This window comes from Amblyomma americanum, chromosome 5 (assembly GCF_052857255.1).
Source record: "Amblyomma americanum isolate KBUSLIRL-KWMA chromosome 5, ASM5285725v1, whole genome shotgun sequence".
Taxonomy (NCBI): domain Eukaryota; kingdom Metazoa; phylum Arthropoda; class Arachnida; order Ixodida; family Ixodidae; genus Amblyomma; species Amblyomma americanum.
Genome location: NC_135501.1, coordinates 196,735,418 through 196,756,041, shown reverse-complemented (window position 1 = coordinate 196,756,041; position 20,624 = coordinate 196,735,418). Strand labels below are relative to the sequence as shown.

General features: G+C 47.0%; 1 protein-coding gene across 1 annotated transcript; it reads left to right on the top strand.

The window, feature by feature from the left end:
- Positions 1-1,848: 1,848 nt before the first annotated feature.
- Positions 1,849-18,080, top strand: LOC144135461 (GTPase-activating protein skywalker-like). The gene is made up of 11 exons (XM_077668122.1): positions 1,849-2,008; positions 4,350-4,515; positions 5,942-6,274; positions 7,400-7,516; positions 7,605-7,715; positions 10,287-10,380; positions 11,208-11,270; positions 12,855-12,973; positions 13,928-14,167; positions 16,090-16,448; positions 17,499-18,080. The coding sequence occupies exons 2-11, from the start codon at positions 4,378-4,380 to the stop codon at positions 17,632-17,634; spliced, it is 1,710 nt and encodes a 569-aa protein (XP_077524248.1). The 5' UTR covers positions 1,849-2,008; positions 4,350-4,377; the 3' UTR covers positions 17,635-18,080.
- Positions 18,081-20,624: the final 2,544 nt, after the last annotated feature.

Below are 20,624 nucleotides of genomic sequence, written 5' to 3'. Positions count from 1 at the left end.
CGGTCACGTGGTGCGGAGCAGCTGCCGGCGGCGCGGCGCCGTGGCTTATCACATGACCAAGTTCCACTGGGCCAGCTGTCGCTATCGCATCACTCCAGATTTAACCAGAGCTAAACCACCGCCATTTTTTTTTTACGCAAGGCGGCACTTTGGCGTCTTTAGAATTCACCTTCCGGCAAAAGTCCACCCAGCTGTCTTGGTGGAGAGAAAGCAACTAGGGTGCCAGCGCGGTTTCCAGCCTGAGATGAGCGAATGTTTTCTGGTTGCATAAGGAGAGTGTTAGGCTTGTATTGTTAAACTTTTGACGGTTTCTATGTGCCTCTAGGAGTGGTGTTCTCTGTGGTGTTCTTCCTCCTGTAGAGCTAATTTGAACCAGGAATTTTGCGCATAGGTAATGAACCCTGGTACAACGCGAGATACGCTGCCTCTGGCCAACGAGCGAAAAGCTCCAAAAATGTCAAAAGCACTTGAAGAGTGAATATCTTTAGCAACACTAAACACAAAGAGCGTTCCTCAATAATAGGATACAGACACTAGAACGCTAACTGTAAAGTAGTTGTAAGTGGCGCTTTGTCCCGTTCCCTTCCTTGTGTTCTGTGTGTGTTCGCGCTAGTACCAAAGATGGTATGTATAATTTCCGGGCGTTATTTTTGTGTGTGTGCACAGACGGCACTTAATGACTGCGAAGGAGTGTAGCACCGTTCAGTGACTGCAGATGCGGATGTGCGCTGAAGTGCTCGTGTTTCGCAGTTCGTAGTTGTCGTTTCCACGTATCTTGTTTTAAGTGTCCCGTAAGGCCTTCAAGCTTTAAATATTACACCAACTGCATCGCATCCAATCGTTATCAGAAATAATCAACGCTCATTATCACCACTGCCCCTGCCACATTATGGCGGATGTGGCGTTCGGCGATACTAAATTCGTCGAGAGCTGTCATGTCCGTTTTTCTCACCACGAGGATACCCTCCATTTTCTCCTTACTTGACTACTTGACTTTTATCCTTTATTTTGTCATCCTCTCTCTTCTTCTTCTTCTTCTTCTTCTTCTTCTTCTTCTTCTTCTTCTTCTTCTTCTTCTTCTTCTTCTTCTTCTTCTTCTTCTTCCTCTTCCTTCTTCTTTCTTCCTCTTTATTCTTCTTCTTCTTCTTCTTCTTCTTCTTCTTCTCTTCTTCTTCTTCTTCTTCTTCTTCTTCTTCTTCTTCTTCTTCTTCTTCTTCTTCTTCTTCTTCTTCTAGGCTTCTTTCTTTCCTCTTTCTTCTTCTTTCTTCCTCTTTATTCTTCTCTTCTTCTTCTTCTACTCTCCTTCTTCTTCTCTTCTTCTTCTTTCTTCCTCTTTATTCTTCTCCTTCTTCTTCTTCTCCTTCTTCTTCTCTTCTTCTTCTTCTTCTTCCTTCGCCTTCTTCGCCTTCTTCTTCTCTCTCTTTTTCTCTCGCTTTTTGTTTGGCTCTTGGTATGACTTGTCTTGACTTGGCGCCCATCAGATTGGGTACCGAGTCATGGCAAGCTACAGAAGAACCACTACATCTACAGCTTGCTTCAGTTACACGCCGACTTAGGTTGGACTCTCATTAGCGTCCTGGCTGTAAAACGAGTTTGATCTTAACCCCCCCCCCCCCCCCCCCCTGTACTGCTCCCTCTTAGCTTTTTCTCGATAGATGCTGGCCGCTGCTAACCTTTCAGCAGGACGTCTGTGCACGTAGCTCGTGCAGCTGGTGACCACGATTGAGAAGAAGAAGGAGAGGAACGCAGGTACCGCCAACAACGCTCCTTTCAGCGGTGGTTTTCTTCGCAAGCTGCGGCAGGTTATGAAGCCTTTTAACTACCTATTCTTAGTCCGTTTTAGATAAGAACTTTTGGGCGACACCGCACTCAAAGTACCAGGAGCGTGCTTTTATCCCTGGTCAACTGGCCTTGGCTGGTCACCGACAACCACCTTCGTGCTGGCAGCGGCTCTGATTCCTTGGCGATCCTGAGGAAGTCTTTCACGTCGACGACAACCAATAGCCAGGTTAGCAAAGGGCTGGTATGTGTGCTGGCCTGTGCATTACACCTGAAGTTAAATGTTGGCAAGTGCGCCACCCTTGTTTTCCCTCTATACACTCCTGTAGTGGTCTCTCTCACTTGCCCGTTAAAAATAATACCGCAGGTTCAATCCCTAAAATACCTAGGGGTCATTTATGACAACAAACTCACCTGGCGACCTCACATTGACCATGTTGCGGCGAAAGGGGCTCGTGCCGTGGGCATGTTACGGAGATTATGTCATCACCGGTACGGCATGCGCAGAGATGCGCTATTAATGATCTACATAATGTATGTCAGGCCAATTTTAGAATTTAGATCAGTGTTGTTTTCAGGCTCGGCTACATATAAACTTCGTCCTCTCGTCCTTTTAGAGAGGGAAGCACTTCGCATGTGCCTCGGCCTTCCAAAATTTGTGGCTATCAATGTGCTGTACCTTGAAGCCCGCATTCCGCCTCTCTTATCACGACTTCAATTTTTAACTGTGCCAACATACCTCAGGATCTATGAATCCCATTTCCACCGTTCCCACAGCATTTTCTGTTGTCAGCCGACCTCCTTTTTTGGTGTCCCCTGGTCTCGTTTCATTTCCCCTCAGGTAGTGTTTGTGCAAAGATTACTTCAGCCTTTAGATGTAAACATTTATGATATCCTTCCTGCGCTTCGCAATGGACCCGCTATCCACATTGTTTTCGACGACATATCCCCAAAAAATGCAAAACTTTTGCCCCCGAGTATTCTAAATGGTCTTCTAGAAGATCATCTGAGGACCCTACCTACAGATATAGCAATAGCCACTGACGCATCGCAATGCAATGAAAAAGCAGGTGTGGGAATATTTTGCTCGCGTTTAGACTGGTCCTTTTCTCTGCGCCTTCCAGATTTCACCCCTATTTTTCAAGCAGAGTTTCTAGCAGTTGTACTTGCACTACGCAAGCTAGACCCCTCTATTACAGCAGTTGCAGTAATTACTGATTCTTTATCTTTGTGTTCGTCCCTCGCTGCACACGTGGACGGTCCCATTTTAACAACTTTCTTATCCCCACATCGTCCGCATTTGAGCCTTGTTCATTTAGTATGGGTTCCCGGTCACAGCAGTGTGACAGTAAATGAGATTGCTGACAATCTCGCAAAGGCTTCCCTCAGCTGTCCCGTGTTGCCAATCATCCCGGCTACAGCCTATATTACAGCATCTAGATTTCAGCGACGTGCGTTTTTAAGCACGCAAGACACAACACTTTTAACATCGGCGGATTATGAGCACTTTAAATATTATTGGAACAGGAAAATTTGTCGCTCTCGGCAGCTTGAAGTATCACTGACGAGGCTGCGCTGCTGCATCCCCCCTCTAAATTTCTATTTACACAAGTCGGGTTTGGCGCTCTCTCCCCTTTGTGCATTTTGCCGTGAGCCTGAATCTATAGAACATTTTTGGCTGTATTGTCGCCGATTCAACTCTCTCAGAAAAAGGTTGCTGGAGGAGCCCTTGCAGCATCTTGGCCTTAGTTTGAGCAGCCCGCTCTTGCTATCATTTGGCGCCACCACATTTGGGTTCAGCCACAGATCTGTTTGTACCGCTGTTCTAAATTTCCTGATAGAATCTCACCGACTGCCTTGCTAAGTGTTCCAAACTTTTCTTTTCTATCAATTATTACATTTTGACTAAATCATTTTTATTTAATCCCTCTCTTTATTATTATTCTTATAATTTTGAAATCAGAACACTCATCCCTTTTCTGTTGATGAGGAAGAATTCAGCGGTGTTGCGCTCCCACGTGCTTTTCCTTTTTGTTAACTGCGTTCAGGTGAATAGCCACCCGATTCTTGGCCGATCCCCCAGTGTGGGTATGTGCCATTTTTTGATAGGCTAACAACAACAACTATCTATCACCTCGTGGAGTTTGGCCCAGGTACCTCTAAGAAAGGCAAGAGGATATGCTGAGGCTATCCTGTCCCATTTAGTGCTGTTTCTGATGTCATAGGATATGTGTACCTATCGGGAGCTATACGGCTGTATGTTTTTCGCGATCAATGAACAGATTCATACCCGTGGGGAGAATAACCGCGTTTCAGCAGCCAAGTGCACCGGAGGGCAAGTACTCAGAGAGAGACAGTCGATTACGGAGTAATTTATCTTAACGCTCAGTCGAAGGATTAAAATGAGGGAGTTTTCAAGCTTCCGTAGGCAAGAAATGCCCTGAAACAATCATTTCTGGATCTAATTGAAGAAAATTTCGCTTACGGCACTAAGAACATCACTACTCAGTGTGTCTGCGGAAAGTACCTTTCATTTCGGGATCCACTCCGCAATTCCTTTGTACTTGCAGGACGCGAGGCTGGGATTCCGAGCCGCAGATGGCGCTTCCTCTGTGTTTCCAGCAGGAGTTTGTCGACGCATGCAAGCTTCCCCTGCCTGCACCTGCCCCACCTACACATATCACAAAGACCTGTGCCGACGTCATTCATTTCATGAAGGAAGGGAAGATCAAGAAAGTAAGATATACCGAAAAAAGGTGTACAAAGTTTTTTGTTCAAAACATTCAATAAGCTACGATTTTTGCACTTTTTTGACACACGTTAATTAAGGATAATAAGGTTTGGTTTGGTTATGGGGGCTTCAAGTCCCAAAGCGACTCAGGCTATGAGAGACGCCGTAGTGAAGGGCTCCGGAAATATCGACCACCTGGGATTCTTTAACCTGCACTGACATCGCACAGTACACGGGCCTCTAGAATTTCGCCTCCACCGAAATTCGACTGCTGCGGCCGATATCGAACCCACGACTTTCGGGCCAGCAGCCGAGTGCCATAACCTCTACTGAGCCACCGCGTCGGTTGTAAGGATATAAGCCTGTGCTGAAAAAACGCCAGGCGCATCTGAAAGTGACCAGTTTATGATTATTAGTATAATGGACAAGCTCTTTCGCTCGGAAGCTATACCTCTGTAAGAACGGTGACCGCGTAGGGCATCAGGTTCTTTTCGCTTCTACTTTTGCCTGAATTTGCCGGGCTCTGAAAAAGAGTGAAAATTGGCGGATAATTCTGGTATAGTCCGGATGGGAGATGCCATACGTGCCAGAAAATAGCGAGATGTTCTGCAATGAAAATTCTGCCTTCTATGCACCCTCCGGCTACTCTGTAGTAGTAGTAGTAGTAAAAACTGTTTATTCAGGGGAAGGGAGACAGTAGGGCAAGGGGCGTTTATACTTTGCGAAGTTGACTCAAGTTTGGTGGTTCAGGTAACATCGCGTTCCGACTCCAATAGGAGGTCCGGCGTGCAGACGCCTTTTGGGGGAATGTCGGGGTGACGTTACAGCAAAGTGCTTTCAACGCGATAATAAATAAAATGAAAATTGTTTTTTTTTTGGGGGGGGGGATAGTTAATGGCGAAGTATCTGTCTCACATATCGCCGGACACCTGAACCACGCCGTAAGGGAAGGGATTTCCCAAGCAGCACAGGTCATCGTCCAATATTGCAACAGCATGGTCCCATCCTGGTCCTTTGTAGGGCCAGCTTTGCCAATACAGTTCCAATGTTGGGCCAATTACTTGTGCTACTTGGGAAAGGAGGGAGATAAAGAAGAAAGGAAGAGAGAGGGGTCGTAGTGGAGGGCTCCGGAATAATTTCGACCACCGGAGGTTCTTTAACGTGCACTGACATCGCACAGCGCACGGGCGCCTTTGCGTTTCGACTAAAAAAAAAAGCAGCAGCCGCGGTCGGGTTCGAACCCGGGTACTCCGGACCAGTATCCGGTGATGATAAACTGCTGATGTGTGAATGATGTGTGAATATAGTACTCGCTGCGTAGATACTCAGCAGGTGTTTTTGTTCGCGTTGTTAGTCAGCAGTCGTTTCTTTCTAACCATTGCTTGTCAACCAGTGTTCTTGTTTTAGTTGTTTTTGCTTGTGTCGGTGCAGGCGAAGAATATTGTGCGCACCCAGCACTGGCCCATCGACCATCCGGGGAGAGGCCAACTGTGGCTCAAGCTCTGCCAGGGACACACGAAAGAAGCGGTGCCGTTGGACTACTACCAGAGCACGGTCAAGGAGTCCCTCGGCGGTCTATGGCCCCCAAGCCTGCCGGCGTTTGCGGATCCTATGTTCTGTGAGGACTACCTGCTCACGGAGGAGGGGCATAGACGTGCCGAGCGGGTGCTGTACATTGTGTCCATCAGCCACCCGTTCGTCACCTACTGCCCGATCCTACACCCCGTCACCTGCCTGCTGCTGCACTACCTGTCTGAGGAACAGGTGTGTTTGCTCGTGGATGGCCCAATCCTTAGAGCAGCAGAAGCTTTCAATTTCAGTTTTTGCCGATGTTTTTTTTTGCCCGAAGTCTCTCCCTGTGACCTTGAGGTTGCCAGGGAAGAAGCAACCTGGGTCTCACTAGCCACACCATCGGCAGCGCCTGCCATCGCAAGGCAGTGGCGCATCTCTTAGCCACTGCACCACTGAGCCAGCAGTGGTACGAGGACTCCTAGCGATCTATGAATGTAGAGAATTGCCAATTTAGGATATATGGACATTAATCCACTAACGATATTGCGTCATACCCTTATTTAGACCCAGGTGGTAGAAATTTCCGGAGCCCTTCACTACGGCGTCCCTCATAGCCTGACTCGCTTTGGGACGTTAAACCCACATAAAACCATAACCTTTAGGCGGAGCTTAAGTTCGATTTCGCCGATCTTTGTCTGAAGCCTGCTTGACTTTGAAAACCGAGTCTCGAACCGAAACCGGACTGCTAGCTTACCTAAATATTATTCGGCCTAACCAAACTAAATCGAGCATCATTTTTTGCTTCTTACTTTGTTTTCGCAACAAAGCTCGAAAAAATTTCTAAAAAGCAAACAAATGTTTAGAATTTACAAATGATTTAACTGTTTCTATTTTTTGGCAATATAACACTAAAATTTTTAATTTAAACCCCGATTTCCACCCTCCCAACACAGCGAATAAATCATAACTTTCAGTTGGGTGCGATTTATACTCAATTTCTCACGAATATTAGTTCAGTTCCTGGATTAACATAGTTTTTCACCTTTTGTGGCCACAGCTGCTCTCGCGCGCAAATAAAGTTCATCATCATCGCTACCGACATCAATTTAGCGTCGGCTTACGCTTGACTTCCTATGATTTATGCTTACGGAGTTATTTCCCCAATGAAGACGCGAAGTCAAGGCTAAGCTGAGGCTTCGAGCCGACTTAAGAGTTTCAGCGTATAGTTATCGTATACTTCCACTGTCATATACAGCTATCGCCAGCTGCCATCCTTACGATGCGCTGATGGTTGCTGGCGGCGATCATATGCGATTACGTTTCGCTAAAATTCTCTAATGTGGCACCTCATATGCCTTCCACCCTGCGCTTGCACAGACGTACGAGTGTGTGTGCGCCCTCGTCGATGGCACCGTAGTACGACACGCGAGCCAGACACGCCTGATGAACGACACCTCGACCCACACGCTGATGAGGCTGACCAAGCATCTAGCGGTGGGTGGTTCTCTTTATTCTGTGCGCCTTCAAGAAGGGCGTCTAGAGATGAGTCCTCAACGAGAGTATTTATCATTTGCATGATTAGAAGCCAACCTATGATCGGCTGGTTCGCCATGTTCTACGGGAGGATGAGGTGGAGAGGATCTTCCGCACATGGCAGCTCTGGATCTTCCGGGGCCTCCCCTTCTACCATCTGGTACGTGGTACGCGCTCATCGTCATCATCATCATCATCAGCCTGACTATGCCCACTGCAGGGCAAGGGTCTCTCCTATGCCTCTTCAATTAACCCTGTCCTTTACCAAGTTCTCTCCGCAAACTTCTTAATCTCATCTGCCCACATAACCTTTAGCCTCCCCTTGCTACGCTTGCTTTATTGTACGCGCTAGAATAACCTAATATTGTATTTCAACAAGATTTTGTTTTTGGGCTAGCTGGCGCATGACTAGTAAGATTCGTTTGGCTCAAAAAAAAAGATAGAACACACTCATGTTGAATTCCAATCGCGGGTCCGGGTCAGGTTCTTCTGCCCTGTTGGGGGCAATCGTATTCCAATGGCAAAATGGGAGTGCGAGTTGTCGGTTCCAATGGCAGATCGAGATCAGACGTCGATCCCTAATCGCTCCGTGAAGCAGCGATATTTGCTCCGCCGAAATCGGCAGATTTGACAGGAACCCCGCTTGACGTTCCCCTTTTCCCCGCGTCTGCTTCCGTTCATGACCGGCTGCATCCTTCCTGTCGACGGTATACGCGGTGATCCGGGCAACATACAAGCACTATTTTTACCTTTTCTTTGGACTGGATTGCATTCTCCCAAATGTAATTATTTTTCGTTTTGTTCGCGTCCGCACAAATTAAAAATTTTAACAGGATATGAATTATTTGTGACCGCTTTTGAGATCAATACCGTTGACCTGTTTGAATCTCCCGCGCTTTCTGACAAGACGACGCGTACTCGCTAAGCTTAGCAGCTCTGTAAATAAGGGAGCAATCTGAAAATTTGGCGCGTTTTATCACTAGCATTTTGTGGTGCGGGCATCATCACACAAAGCGAAAGCTTCGTGCGCCTTTTGTTTGCCGTGGACGCGAAAGACAGAGTGGCGGCAAGAACGAATCGCTGGTGAAGCGAGAGGCCGCGCTTCGATGGGCGCCGCCATGTTGCCTGAACTTGGAGCTATTCTTGCGCTGAAGTGCCCCCGCGGTAGTGCACACATTCGATTGGCAAAATGGGAGGGAGCAATCTCCGACGGAACTATGCGCTCCGTCTGTGATCCGGCGGAGCGCTCCCGATCTGCCATTGGAATTCAGCATCAGTGAACCGGTGACAGCTTGTTGTTTTCTGAACTCAGGGAGTGGATTGGTTTCTGTGTTGTGTTTGTGATGTGTGTATCCTTGTTCCCGGATAATCATCCTAACGGTGCGTTTCCACAGTTGTGATCTGAAAGCTGCATTTTGTCTAATCTTACAGGATACCATTGTTTTTCGAATGCATTTATTATTCGATTGCATTGTTCAGCGCTACCTTTCATAGCAGATCCGCTGATATGAACTCTATGTTGACTATAAGCTTCGACTAAATTGTTAGCTTCTAGTGCGAAAAAAAAAGAACTGCGAAAAGATTACTAGTGGAGGACACGCGATGAAGGACTCATCATCGGTGCGAAGCGTTTGCGCACTTCACGCTTCTTGAGCCCGGTAAAAAAGACACGGTTGAAGGGAACTTCTTGTCACCCAATTTCAAAAGAAAACTGCAGATGTGTCGAAGTAACGTGTGGCCATCTCTGTGACGACCACTACAATATGAAATTTTTCTTTCTCTTCGACTGAATTTTCATTTCTTTTCGTCCTCCGTGATTTACCCTGGCGACTCCACGTATTTGCTGTTTCCGAGACCTGCGCTATGAGCGATGGAAATGGAATGCAATTAATGCAAAATTCTAAGTTTCTTTTATCGTGTAAAGTTGCCGGATAGAAAGCTGCAAAACGAATTCAAATTAAATTTTATTCCTTTATTTATTTATTTATTTATTTATTTATTTATTTATTTATTTATTTATTTCGTTTACCCTCAGGGCCAGATGCATTACAGACGGGAGTGGTTACAAAAATAAAAAGAAACAACATACAAACCAGCAAAGAAATTAGTAATACAGAAATGATGGCTGCTAGTCATACAATATTATCTAATGGGTTATTGTGAATATAATATAGTACATACAGTGCAACAATACAGTGAAAACAACACATTTTGTTAGTGCAACAAAGAGAATCAGATGGCCAACTTATACAATGTTATACAATATAAGACAGTGCGTACAGTGCTGCAATACAGTGAATACAGTATGTTGACATACAGCAATACAGTATGTTGAGCAATGTTCGCGAATGTTTGCACATGACGCCTACACGTACACAAAAAGTGTCTCTCATAGCCTGAGTCGCTTTAGGACGTTAAACCCCCATAAACCATAAGCATACACAAAAATAGCAGCAAGGCATCTAGCCTATGGTTTGGTTTATGGGGGTTTAACGTCCCAAAGCGACTCAGGCTTTGAGAGACGCCGTAGTGAAGGGCTCCGGAAATTTCGACCATCTGGGGCTCTTTAACGTGCACAGCCATCACACTTTACACGGGCCTCTAGAATTTCGCCTCCATCAAAATTTCTAGTTGGTGATCCGGGGCTTAACCGCCTGCTTGTGAAGTGCTGCTTCATTTCGCGCGAAATATTTTTCCCTTCCACTTTCTGCCAAACCTTTCCGCTCCTCAGGTTCGCACCATGGACTGCTTCCTGATCGAGGGCGTCCGTGCGCTGTACCGCATCGCCATGGCCATCCTCATCCTGTATGTTAAGGACCACTCCTGTGAGTCTCGAAAGCTCGAATACCGATTTATTTGACCTAGAGCACTCCGATAAGTGAATGCCAATTAAGCGCCTAATAACCGAAGTGTCGCCGTTCAAATGACGCCCCATTGTACAAATTATGTGTACGTATAACGCCAAGGCACCATGTGCTCCTGATGTATTTAATCAGGATTTGAAATCGTTCAGGCGAAACCTGCTGTGCTCACTGGAACTCTAACACCTTTTGATTGTTAACTGTTTATACAATCCATTGTCGCTGTCATCGTCTCGTTCGTTTTTAATTGATGTTTTGTTACTCTTTTTTATTGTTTTATTGTTCTTTTGACTTTCACTGCTCCGATTGCGCCACAGTAAAAGGGCTTTGGCTGTTAGTGGGCACACCAAAATAAATAAATAAATAAATAAAAATAATGGTGTGTTCTGGAAGACTGCCCTTCTATCCCAGCCACGCTGAGAAAATGAACGCTTACTTGTCAATTTGTTCTAGTTGTTGCTCGATCTTCAGCCTTTGAGGTTCAGAGCAGGAAAATAAAAACAACGACCCTGTGGTTACTAAGGTGTTGGTTAATAATTCGTGGACCTATTATTATCATTGAGTTTAAATTTTAATATTCAGTGCCTGTAATGTAGAAGACATGTCGTTCATGCCTCACTATAGCTGACGCTGGAACATCACCTCCCTTTCTCATTCCTCTGCCCTTGCTTTTAACTCCTGACTTCCGAGTAATAGAGCTTTATCCACCAATTTCGGATAGTGATTCGCACGTGTAAGACATGGGTCTGAGCGCCTGGATAGGGTTCTGACTACTTTTCTCTGGCTTGCAGCCGAATACCCCACCAAGTCACTATTCTCACGATGGTTCAGCATCAAAAAAGGAAGAAACAAAGGTAAGCCTTGGCTTAGCCCTGGGTTCTTTCCGCAGATAAGGAATGCTGCAAAATCTCCATTTTTTTCTCTCTTGACCATACAAATCCGATGTAGATTGTTACTCTGGAATCAAACATTTTTTTCATGATTACCTTTGTTACACTCACTAAGCAGTATTAGAAAAAAAAAAACCTCCAGTCGCTCGCATTCTGTTACAGCTCGGCTCGCGTTTTGCAGTGTGGTCTTAGGCAAACGCTAGGAAGCGTGCAATGTGTGCCGAAGGTCCGAATGGTTGTTGTCGGACACCACTCAAGAACAAAGCAGCAAATCTCCCTTGAAGTGAGATTTTCAGGATGTCGTGTTTAATCCCCTTTGACGTGCAGACAAGTAGGGAGTTCAATAAGATGGAAAGTTTGGTTAGTTGGAGGCTGTTCATGATGGAAATACGTGGGTAAAAGCGCGTTTCCTGTGTTTTCCTTTTAAGGCGCGTGTCCTGCGTTTTCTTTTTCTTTGTTCCTCGCTAAATTTGCGCCCAAGTATTTCCATCACGAAGTAGGGAGTAGCAGATGAAAGGGATTAGCCATGGCTGAATTGCCGTAAACATCAGTCGACGCCCTTAGTTGGGTTGCCTCTATTAAGGGGAATGGGCTACTTCATTCTTGAGTTGTATTCGACTATAGTGCCTTGTGATGAATGGGAAAATTTGTCGGCGAATCCCGTTGCTTTTCCTTCCTTCATCTGCTTAAACTGCATTAAGAACACACGTTGTCCTTGAATCGGTTTAGGCAAACACACTGTGTGTGATACCGAGTTGACGTTTTTTGAGCAGAATGCGGTGGCGCTATCAGTGGCCTTCAGCGAACATTTAGTTTCTCGAACATCTCTCCTTCGCTGCTGGGTAGGTGATATATGCAGCATTCAAAGATACAGCTTTGCTGCCAGCGCCATCGGTAAGCTGCGGTCAGTGGGACGCTTCGGCTTCCAGAGGAATCATTAGTGCGGTGAAACCACGTCAGTGAAGGACCAAGGCGAGGGCTCTGAAATACTGCTACCAGCGACGTCACGACGTTAAGTCATCCTGTATACCCATGCTGAGTCTCCAATTCGTTGAAAATTCATCCAATCGGCGCACGGATTCTAAAAGTTTTCTATCACAGGATGAAATTCCTGCCGTGGCGGCCACATTTCTATAGAGGCGAAATGGAAACATTCATACGCGTGTTCGATGTCAGTGCTCGTTAAAGCACCCCAGCTGGCCGAAATTAGAAGTTAAGGCGCTACGGCCCCTCTCATAGACCAAGTGCATCTTCGGGACGTTAAACCCAATACAAGGTGACATATACCATACGACACCGCACTAAAAGCTATTCACGCTCCGGGGAGTGAATGATTGATCGGAAAATCGTCCGCCATACTCGAGGTTGTCACATTTGATGCATAATCAGCTGCAAGCCACTTGAAGCCACTTCTCACATTCAGTAAGATTTGATAGCTCGGATCCTAATTCGTTGGTGTGGTCTGTACGCCCATCAAACCACAATCGAAAAGTTGTGGTACCGAGTGAGTGAGTATTTTGCGTTCAGTGTCCAACTTCTACTCGGCAGTGGATACCCCGAGAGAAGGCGGGCATGACCTCGGCGGGTTCCCGGATCGGATCATAGCGTTCTGCAAGGAGATGCCCTATAATGTGGACAAGCTCTTCAAGACCGCCTACAGCATCCAGGTGCGCATGCGCATTATTCGTCTGCGTGCACTCACGGCCGCAGGTTACTCCGCGCTGTTTATCTGTACCTGGCTGTCTTCATTCCTCACGTCTTGCGAGAGTTGAAGTGTTATCAGAGAAGCTTCACCAGAGCAGAAAGCCGGCGGCGACCGTCCGGCGTTGTCCAGTAAAAAATTCTGATTGGCTGGCGAGCAGTGACGTCATCAGTGACGTCAACAGAGCTGAGTAATCGCATCGTCTGGAGGGATGTGACGTCACCAAACCAGCAGTGACGTCATCAGACCAGGTTCGTCTGTGGGAAGCCTGCACCTACCAACCGTACGCCACCTGCCAACAGTGGCAGGTGTTGTACGGGAAGAGCACAGGAAGAACAACCCGGTCTCATAAGCCCCACCAGTCACTTCCGGCAAAGGCATCAACAGTTTTGAATGCTATCGTATTGCCAACATGTAATGGAACTTGATAGCTGGGTGTTTTTTTCAGCAACGAATCTGCAATTTATGAGTCTAGCGGCAGTGTACAGCTTTGTTGGCAGGAATCGGTGTGTATTTTACACAATGCTACCAGCGAAAACTTAAACAAGAAAACTTCAGTCACTCGCCGCAACAACTCTTCGACAATAAATCTTTTGTCTGCACGATGAACACTTCTCTTGCCGAAACGTCTTCGACTCTGGCAAGCCCAGTGCGAAGACAATTCCTTTTGTCAAAACGTTGTGTTCGACTCCGACAATTCCCGGACGAAAACAATTCCTTTTGTGAATACCTTTGTCAACACAGCACCTTCCCTGTCGCCGCTTGTTTAAGTTTAGTCTTACAAGCATTCCCTCTTACATGCTCTCTGTCTACCGTGGACTTTGTTGTCTTAGAAACAGGCGAAGTCCAGCAGGATGAGTGCATCTAAGATCAAACATTACAAGGGTATACACAAAGTCTCGGATCGTGCCGTGTGCAGGGCGTGAGTGGCAAGTTACTGAACCAGCAGCTGCTCAAGTCCGAGGCGTACATCCGGAGCCGTTCCAGCGTACGCAGGCGAGCCAGCTCCGAGAGCGCCCTGTCGGTCACTGGTCGCCGCACGGAGGTGACGGCACCGCGTCTCGCGGTTAAAACCTGCGGCCGTGGCCCCACACGTGCCGTCTCGGTCGGCATCATTCCTCTGGCCAACTTCCGCTCCGAGGTCCTCACTGCCGAACAGGTAGGTGCGGTAGGGTGATGGTGACCAACCCTTTCCATGCGAAACGTTCTATACAGCAAAAGCGACCACAGCCGATTATTTCGAAAAAAATTGGGCTAGTTGGAAATTATGTGAATGGAGATTCAGTGAAGTATTTTCCTTTGAAAAAAAAAATTTCCTCACGCGAGCGCTCTTTGAAGTTTCAGCGAGAAGCAAAAGTTGGTTCGAATTCATTTTTTTTTAAATAAAACGTGAGGATGGGTAGAATGAAAAATTTTATTTAAGAGTATTCCACTTGCTTTTTTTTTATCATATGACTACTAATGAAGCCTTGCAAGAATTTTTTCCGTTTTATTAGCTCCGTAAAAGCGCAAAAATGTGGCGTTTTAAGGAGCATATTACTTAATCGTCGTGTATGTTTCAGCCGCATTTTTTTTTTGCTTTCACCTGTTGCTGTAACCAATGCTAAAAATAGATTTATATTCTTAAACAGGGTGCTTTTAAGAAAGTTATTTGCAAAGTTCGCAAAAACTGACTTTTTTCCTGAGATTCGGACCTAAATTTAGGATCAAGGCCCTCCAGATAAAAATACATCAGGTGGCTCATAACAAACACCAAGTTTGTTGCTTGTAACCTACAAAATTTATTTTGAGAGAATTTTTTTGAGGCGAGAAAATTTTTGAAATTGCAACCAGCCTCCTCGGTAGATACTCCCGAACTGTGTCTTCACTGCAGAACACGCACTATTGTGCTCAGTATTAAATTCAACGCACAAGACGGGATACGAACTCAGTTCTCGAAACAGTGCGAACCCACTGGTGCTAGAAATCGTTGTAGTTAGCCGGCTACTGAAACAGCAAATTACACTGAATGTTTGTTATAGTCGGGTGCTGTTCGACATAGGGCTTTGAGTGCCATAAAGCTTTTGATTTATGGCAATCCAAGCCCCAGCCTAGTGGAATCCGCTTGGCTGAGGTAGCAGGGTTTCGATTGTGTGAGTGAGTGAGTGAAAACTTTTATTGATCCATTCAAGAGATTCGCGGATTTGAAAGCTCCGTCGTCTTCGTTCTTGGCGCTGGCGATCGGAGTCTTCTCTTCAGCATGGGTGGGCCCCTATTCCAGGGCTCCACTGAGCCGTACTGCATCGCCCGCGTGCCTCACTAAGGCCCGTTGGGCCGTGAGCTCGCTGCTGGTGAGACGGCTCTCCCATTGCTCCGCACTCGGGTGTTCGTGTTTGTGGAATGCTTTGTTGCGTTCGCACTCCCAAGTAATGTGATAAAGTGTGGGTGTGGCTCCGCACCTCGAGCAGGTGGCCCTGTATTGTGATGGGAACATTTTGTTGAGTATGTGTAGGTTGGAGAAGGTGTTTGTCTGTAGTCTACGCCAGATGGTGGCCTCCTCCTTTGTCAGACCTTTGTGTGGTGGTGGATATTTGATTCTGATCCCACTGTGTAAGTTTAAAAGTTCTGCGTATCCCCCCTCGCAGGCTTGCAGATGGAACTCCGGGGCGTTAGACTGTCCTGCTTGGATTGCTTCGCCTCGAGCTAGGATGTCTGCCCTTTCGTTTCCCTCTACCCCCGCGTGGCCTGGGATCCAAATCAGATTGTGTCTGGGCTTGTTTAACTCGGTAGGGGCTACCCCGCTGAGTATCCTAAGGGCCGTTTTGCTAATTCTGCCCTTCGTGTAGTTTTTGCGATTGAATGATTTCCCAGAGGCAGCTTACTGCGCATGCCTAGCACAGTGCAGGATGCACGTGTGCTCAATCAAGCTGTAAACAGTGGAAACGCCGCAGCCTCAGCAAGCCAGAGTAAGAATGGAAAAGGCTTTTCACCTGCAGGGGGCGTAAATAAGTTTGATGATGATGATGATGATGATGATGCTTAAAGTCACAAATCCGAGGGGCACTCATGCCGGCCATGCTTCGGCGAACCGTGCCTCCGCAGATGTCCATCGTGTGGAACTGGCTTCCACCGCGTATCACTACGCTGCGGCCGGAAGTCATCTACTCGACCAACAAGCACGGCACCAGCCTGACCAACCTTTTCTTGCGTACGGACACCCGGGAGCCGACCATGCTGGCGATCCTGACAACCCGGGGTGACCGCTTCGGTGCGTACTGCTCCACCAGATGGCAGGAGCGTCGGCGAGCCCCCTACTTCGGCACCGGAGAGACGTTCCTGTTCACGTTCGCTCCGGAGCCCAGGCGATTTGAATGGGTTGGCGTCAACTCGGCACTGGACGTGCCCCATTCTTCGAAGCTGTTCCTCTCGGCCAACCAGCACATGATCCAGATTGGCGCAGGGTAATACGTCTGTGTGGCATCCCAGAATGCCTTCAAAACTTAGAGCTCGTTAATTCACTAGCTGCGAAAATGTGAATCAGAAGCCGGCCGCGAGTCGCGACTGCTTCGGGAGGATTAGCAGCTGGTAGCGCCACCTGAGAGCTGAGTAGTCGGGAGTTTGGAGCCGTGGGGCGCTTGGAGTCGGGCGCTTGGACTACGGTCAGGCGCTTGGAGCCCCCACGAAACTTTTGTCCAGCAAGATGCTGTTGTGATTCCCTGAAAATTGGATGCAGCGCTATTAGGAAGAACACAGAGAGAGGACGACACAACAAAGAGCAACGTTACTAACTACTAATGCTACTAATGACCTCTCTCCGTGGTCTTCCTAATAGCGCTGCATCCAATTTTAACAGCTCTACATTCAATGTTCAAAGAATGAGTGACCATCTAGCCCCAGCACCAAGTTCTACTCAAATATAATTCTGTTACCTTGCTTCCCTGTGATGTGTAAAGGAGATTATTCCCAAAGCGTAGCGAATAGTGCCCCAGTATTCTGTCCAATAATTACTCAGGAACCAAAACGCCAAAGTAGGTTTTTAAAGTTTTTAAATGTTTTTTTCATCTTTCATGAAGATGCAGCCAGATATGAAAACGATACATCCGCTGTATTTCGTGTTCGCAACCTCGCACTTCTTAAATATTTGTAGGTGAGAGGAGTGAGAGGCTGGGAGGTGGCTGCCATGGGAATACGGCCTCTCCCGCCCCCCCCCCCCCCTTAAAAAATGACTTTGTAAAACTGCTGATGACTATGAACGACACACCAAGAACGGAAAATGACTGAGAATGACGTAGCAAAAATTAAAATGGCTTAGACTAAGAAGCAATTAAAATCAAGGAGAGGACCTCATGGTAATACATTGTCATTGCGTAAAGAGAATAAAGCGCCTTCGTAATACTTCACTTCCGCGAAATCGCCCTTATCAGCAGGTCTATACTTTGAGCAATTTGCTAAAGCAGGTCACAAAACTTTCGCGTATTTTGCTGACTGCAAGTTCGTCTCGCATGGCGCAGGAACGGCATGGGCCTGTACATAGACGGGTCCCTCGAGAACGGTCGCACCGAGCACTGCGACACCTTCGACAACGCTCCACTGGCCAGCACCAAGGACTTCGTCATCCGCATCCTCGAGGTGGTCGCATTTGCGTGATCTGCAACCAACGACCTCCATCGCCACCACTGGCCCTCATTTCTCTCTAGCTTTTTTCGCACTTCTACATCTCGATCTATCTCCTTTCACTCAGCGAACGTAGCCTGATACAAATCCATTACGCTGGCACGGTAACCGCAGGCGAACCTTCCGTCGCTCGTATGGCCTGCGAGCTGAATACTCGCTTTTCCACTTCCGAGTGTCTGGACAAATATCGTTACGTCTATTCACGATCCATTGATTTTATTTACTTTGCGCCTGTGAAGCAGCCCCATGAAGCCCATTCAGCGCTGAGAAAAATAGTTGAACTTTAGCCCCCGCCACAGTGACTCTTAAATGTGTACGTGCTTGAGAACTATACCTGTTGCGGGGACGCACAAATAAGTATCAGCATTGGTGACCACCCTGTTTAATGCGCAGGCAATTTAGCCAAACGGGGATCAACGTGGGAGCGAAGCTGCAAGCATGTTATAACAAGTCCAGCTTTTGTTCTTGCACCGTCGCTTATGTGGTTATAATGCGCTCCGCTCACAAGCCCACCTTCATGATAGAAACTTGCTGTGTAGCAGTCTGATTGCAAATATAGAATCGCGTCATGTGAAGGGGTAATGTTTTGTTACCATGTTATCAGTGTGTGCTGCGACCATAGTGTTGTATTCCATTATGTGCTCCGAACAACGGAGGGAATCAGAACTGTAAAGTTGAGCTCTATCGGCGGAAAAGTTGATAGCATGCGATTGTAGAAACCTAGTATATCACGAAACGAGATGGGATTAGAGATATGTTAATGGTTCTTCGCCGGACTGAAATGGTTTTTCTTGATACGTATCTATAAACATGTGAACGTTTGCGGTCCTCGCCTTGGTGCATGGGTAAAGAAGCTGCTATGTAAATACTCTTCGCCCGATAAAGCGTGGGCAGAACCGAGTCTCGATTTAAGAGATCTCATGCAGGGTTTTCGGTGAAGACAGATCTATGGGCAACACCAGTCCTGCGCTGTCCAGCGCTGCACCCGATGCAGCACACCCTGGTGACGGAAGAGGCACTCGACTTGAAGTCGAGCTTTGTACAGATGGCGCAACGTTTAGCAGACGACGAGAGGCAGAGTAGCATGCCTCGAAAAAACTACTGAAACAACCTAACGCAAAGAAGTCGCACTACTCGGAGAACGACAAGCGGTGTGTAGCGGCGCCTAGTGGGCTTTTGGTGTATGAGCTGGCTGAGGCTTTCTCGGAGTGACCATCAGAGGGCAGGAGAATCGAAGAAGTGCATGAGGCGATCATCATCTGGATTGTGCTTGGTTTGCAGAGCCATTGAGAGAGCAACCCCACAGGGCTGGACCGGAGAATGCTGGTTTTCCCAAGTCTATACATCTGGGCTCGTTGGTTTTGCTTTTTGAAACAGGAGCGCAATAATACAACGCAGTGGAGTGTAATGTGTGTCCTATTTCGAGACGTAGTATCAAGTCATATGTTGTTATACAGCTGCTGAGGGTCTAATTAGGGACTGCGCGCAAGACTGCATGCAGATTGCAGCACAAGACTGCAGACAGGACATATTATGTTTTGTGAAAACCTGCACGAGAACAGGCACGCCATAACCACTCGTCCGTTAAAGTGCTTGTCAAATTCAGCTCAACATCCTGCTCACACCAGCACCAGCTCTCTTCACAAACAATGACTCCTGCAAACTACAACTGTCCTGAGCCATAAGCCAATTTGGCCCATTTCCTTTTAAGATGCCCCAAGGCCATTCAGTCTCCTCCCCTCCCTTCTTCTGTGGAGTGCCTGGCTCACCTCGGAGGAGGAGGAGAGATTTTAATGGATCAGCTGCAACAGCAACTGTCCCTCCTGTTGCAGGCCACTCCTCTCTTTTTGCAGGTCATATAGGCGTGCACGGGGGGGGGGGGGGGGGGGCAGAGATATCAGTGTCCCTCCTCAAATAGGCATGAGGTTTGAGCAAGATTTGTCGCATTTCTTCCTCCTTGTTTCCTACAAGAAATTAAACTAAGTGAGCCCGCACTCGTCTTGTTCTTTAGAGCGAAGCTTGCGTGAGCAACTACGCGGAGTATAGTAGAACTTTGCAAGAAAGCGCAGAACATTTTGTGCACAAAAAATCAGCTTCTGAGAAGCTGAAATCACCTACCGAAAGACTACCACTCGATTCGTGGCGCACACCAAGCCCACGATATTGAGCAAACCGCTCAGGAGGCTCCCGGCGATGCCGCTACGTGATACCAAGAATGATTGCCGCCGGATCAGTGTCTCTTCTCTAAGGTCAACCTCTAAGGTCAAACCACCATTCTTCCTGTACGCATCCTCTTCCGCCTCCATCCCAACCTCTTTGATCCATTCGAAACTGCTCGCTGAACTGTAACGCTGTCACTGGAGCCAGTTCTGAAACATCGAGTTTACAATGAAAAACAGGTTGGAGACGACGGCCCTTCTTTGTCCACGGGGATCAGACTTCAATGCCTGTGCTCGGGGCGCATGTATGCAACTGCCTGAGCAATAGGACAAATCAACTAGAAATGCATCTTGGCACTGCAAGCTGGCTGGTGAAACTAAGTGCAAAGCATTTCCAACATTCTCGGAAAAAAAAATTTAAAAACTGGAAAATTGTATGATCGTGTCATGGAAATATTGAAGGTAAAGGTCCATTCTTCTGACATGAAGCAAAATCTTTCTTTTGAAGTGTTTCCATAGATCGCATCGAACCGTTAGGACTGCCACAGAGAGCCAAAGGGGAAGGCTTTTGACGATAGCAAAAACGCTAATTGAAAAAAAAAAGTGCAAGACTTCCGTCGGGTGATCTGCGGATATATTTACTGCTATACTGAAATCTTGCATTATATGAAAAAATTGCGCTCATAAAAGATTTTCCGCTAAAAAAACACCTTCGTCCAAAATTGTCGGGTACGTGTCATTCCGAGGCAGAATGCATCCCTAAAGGCAACGGCGATGAACCTAACAAATTTACCCATTCAGCTC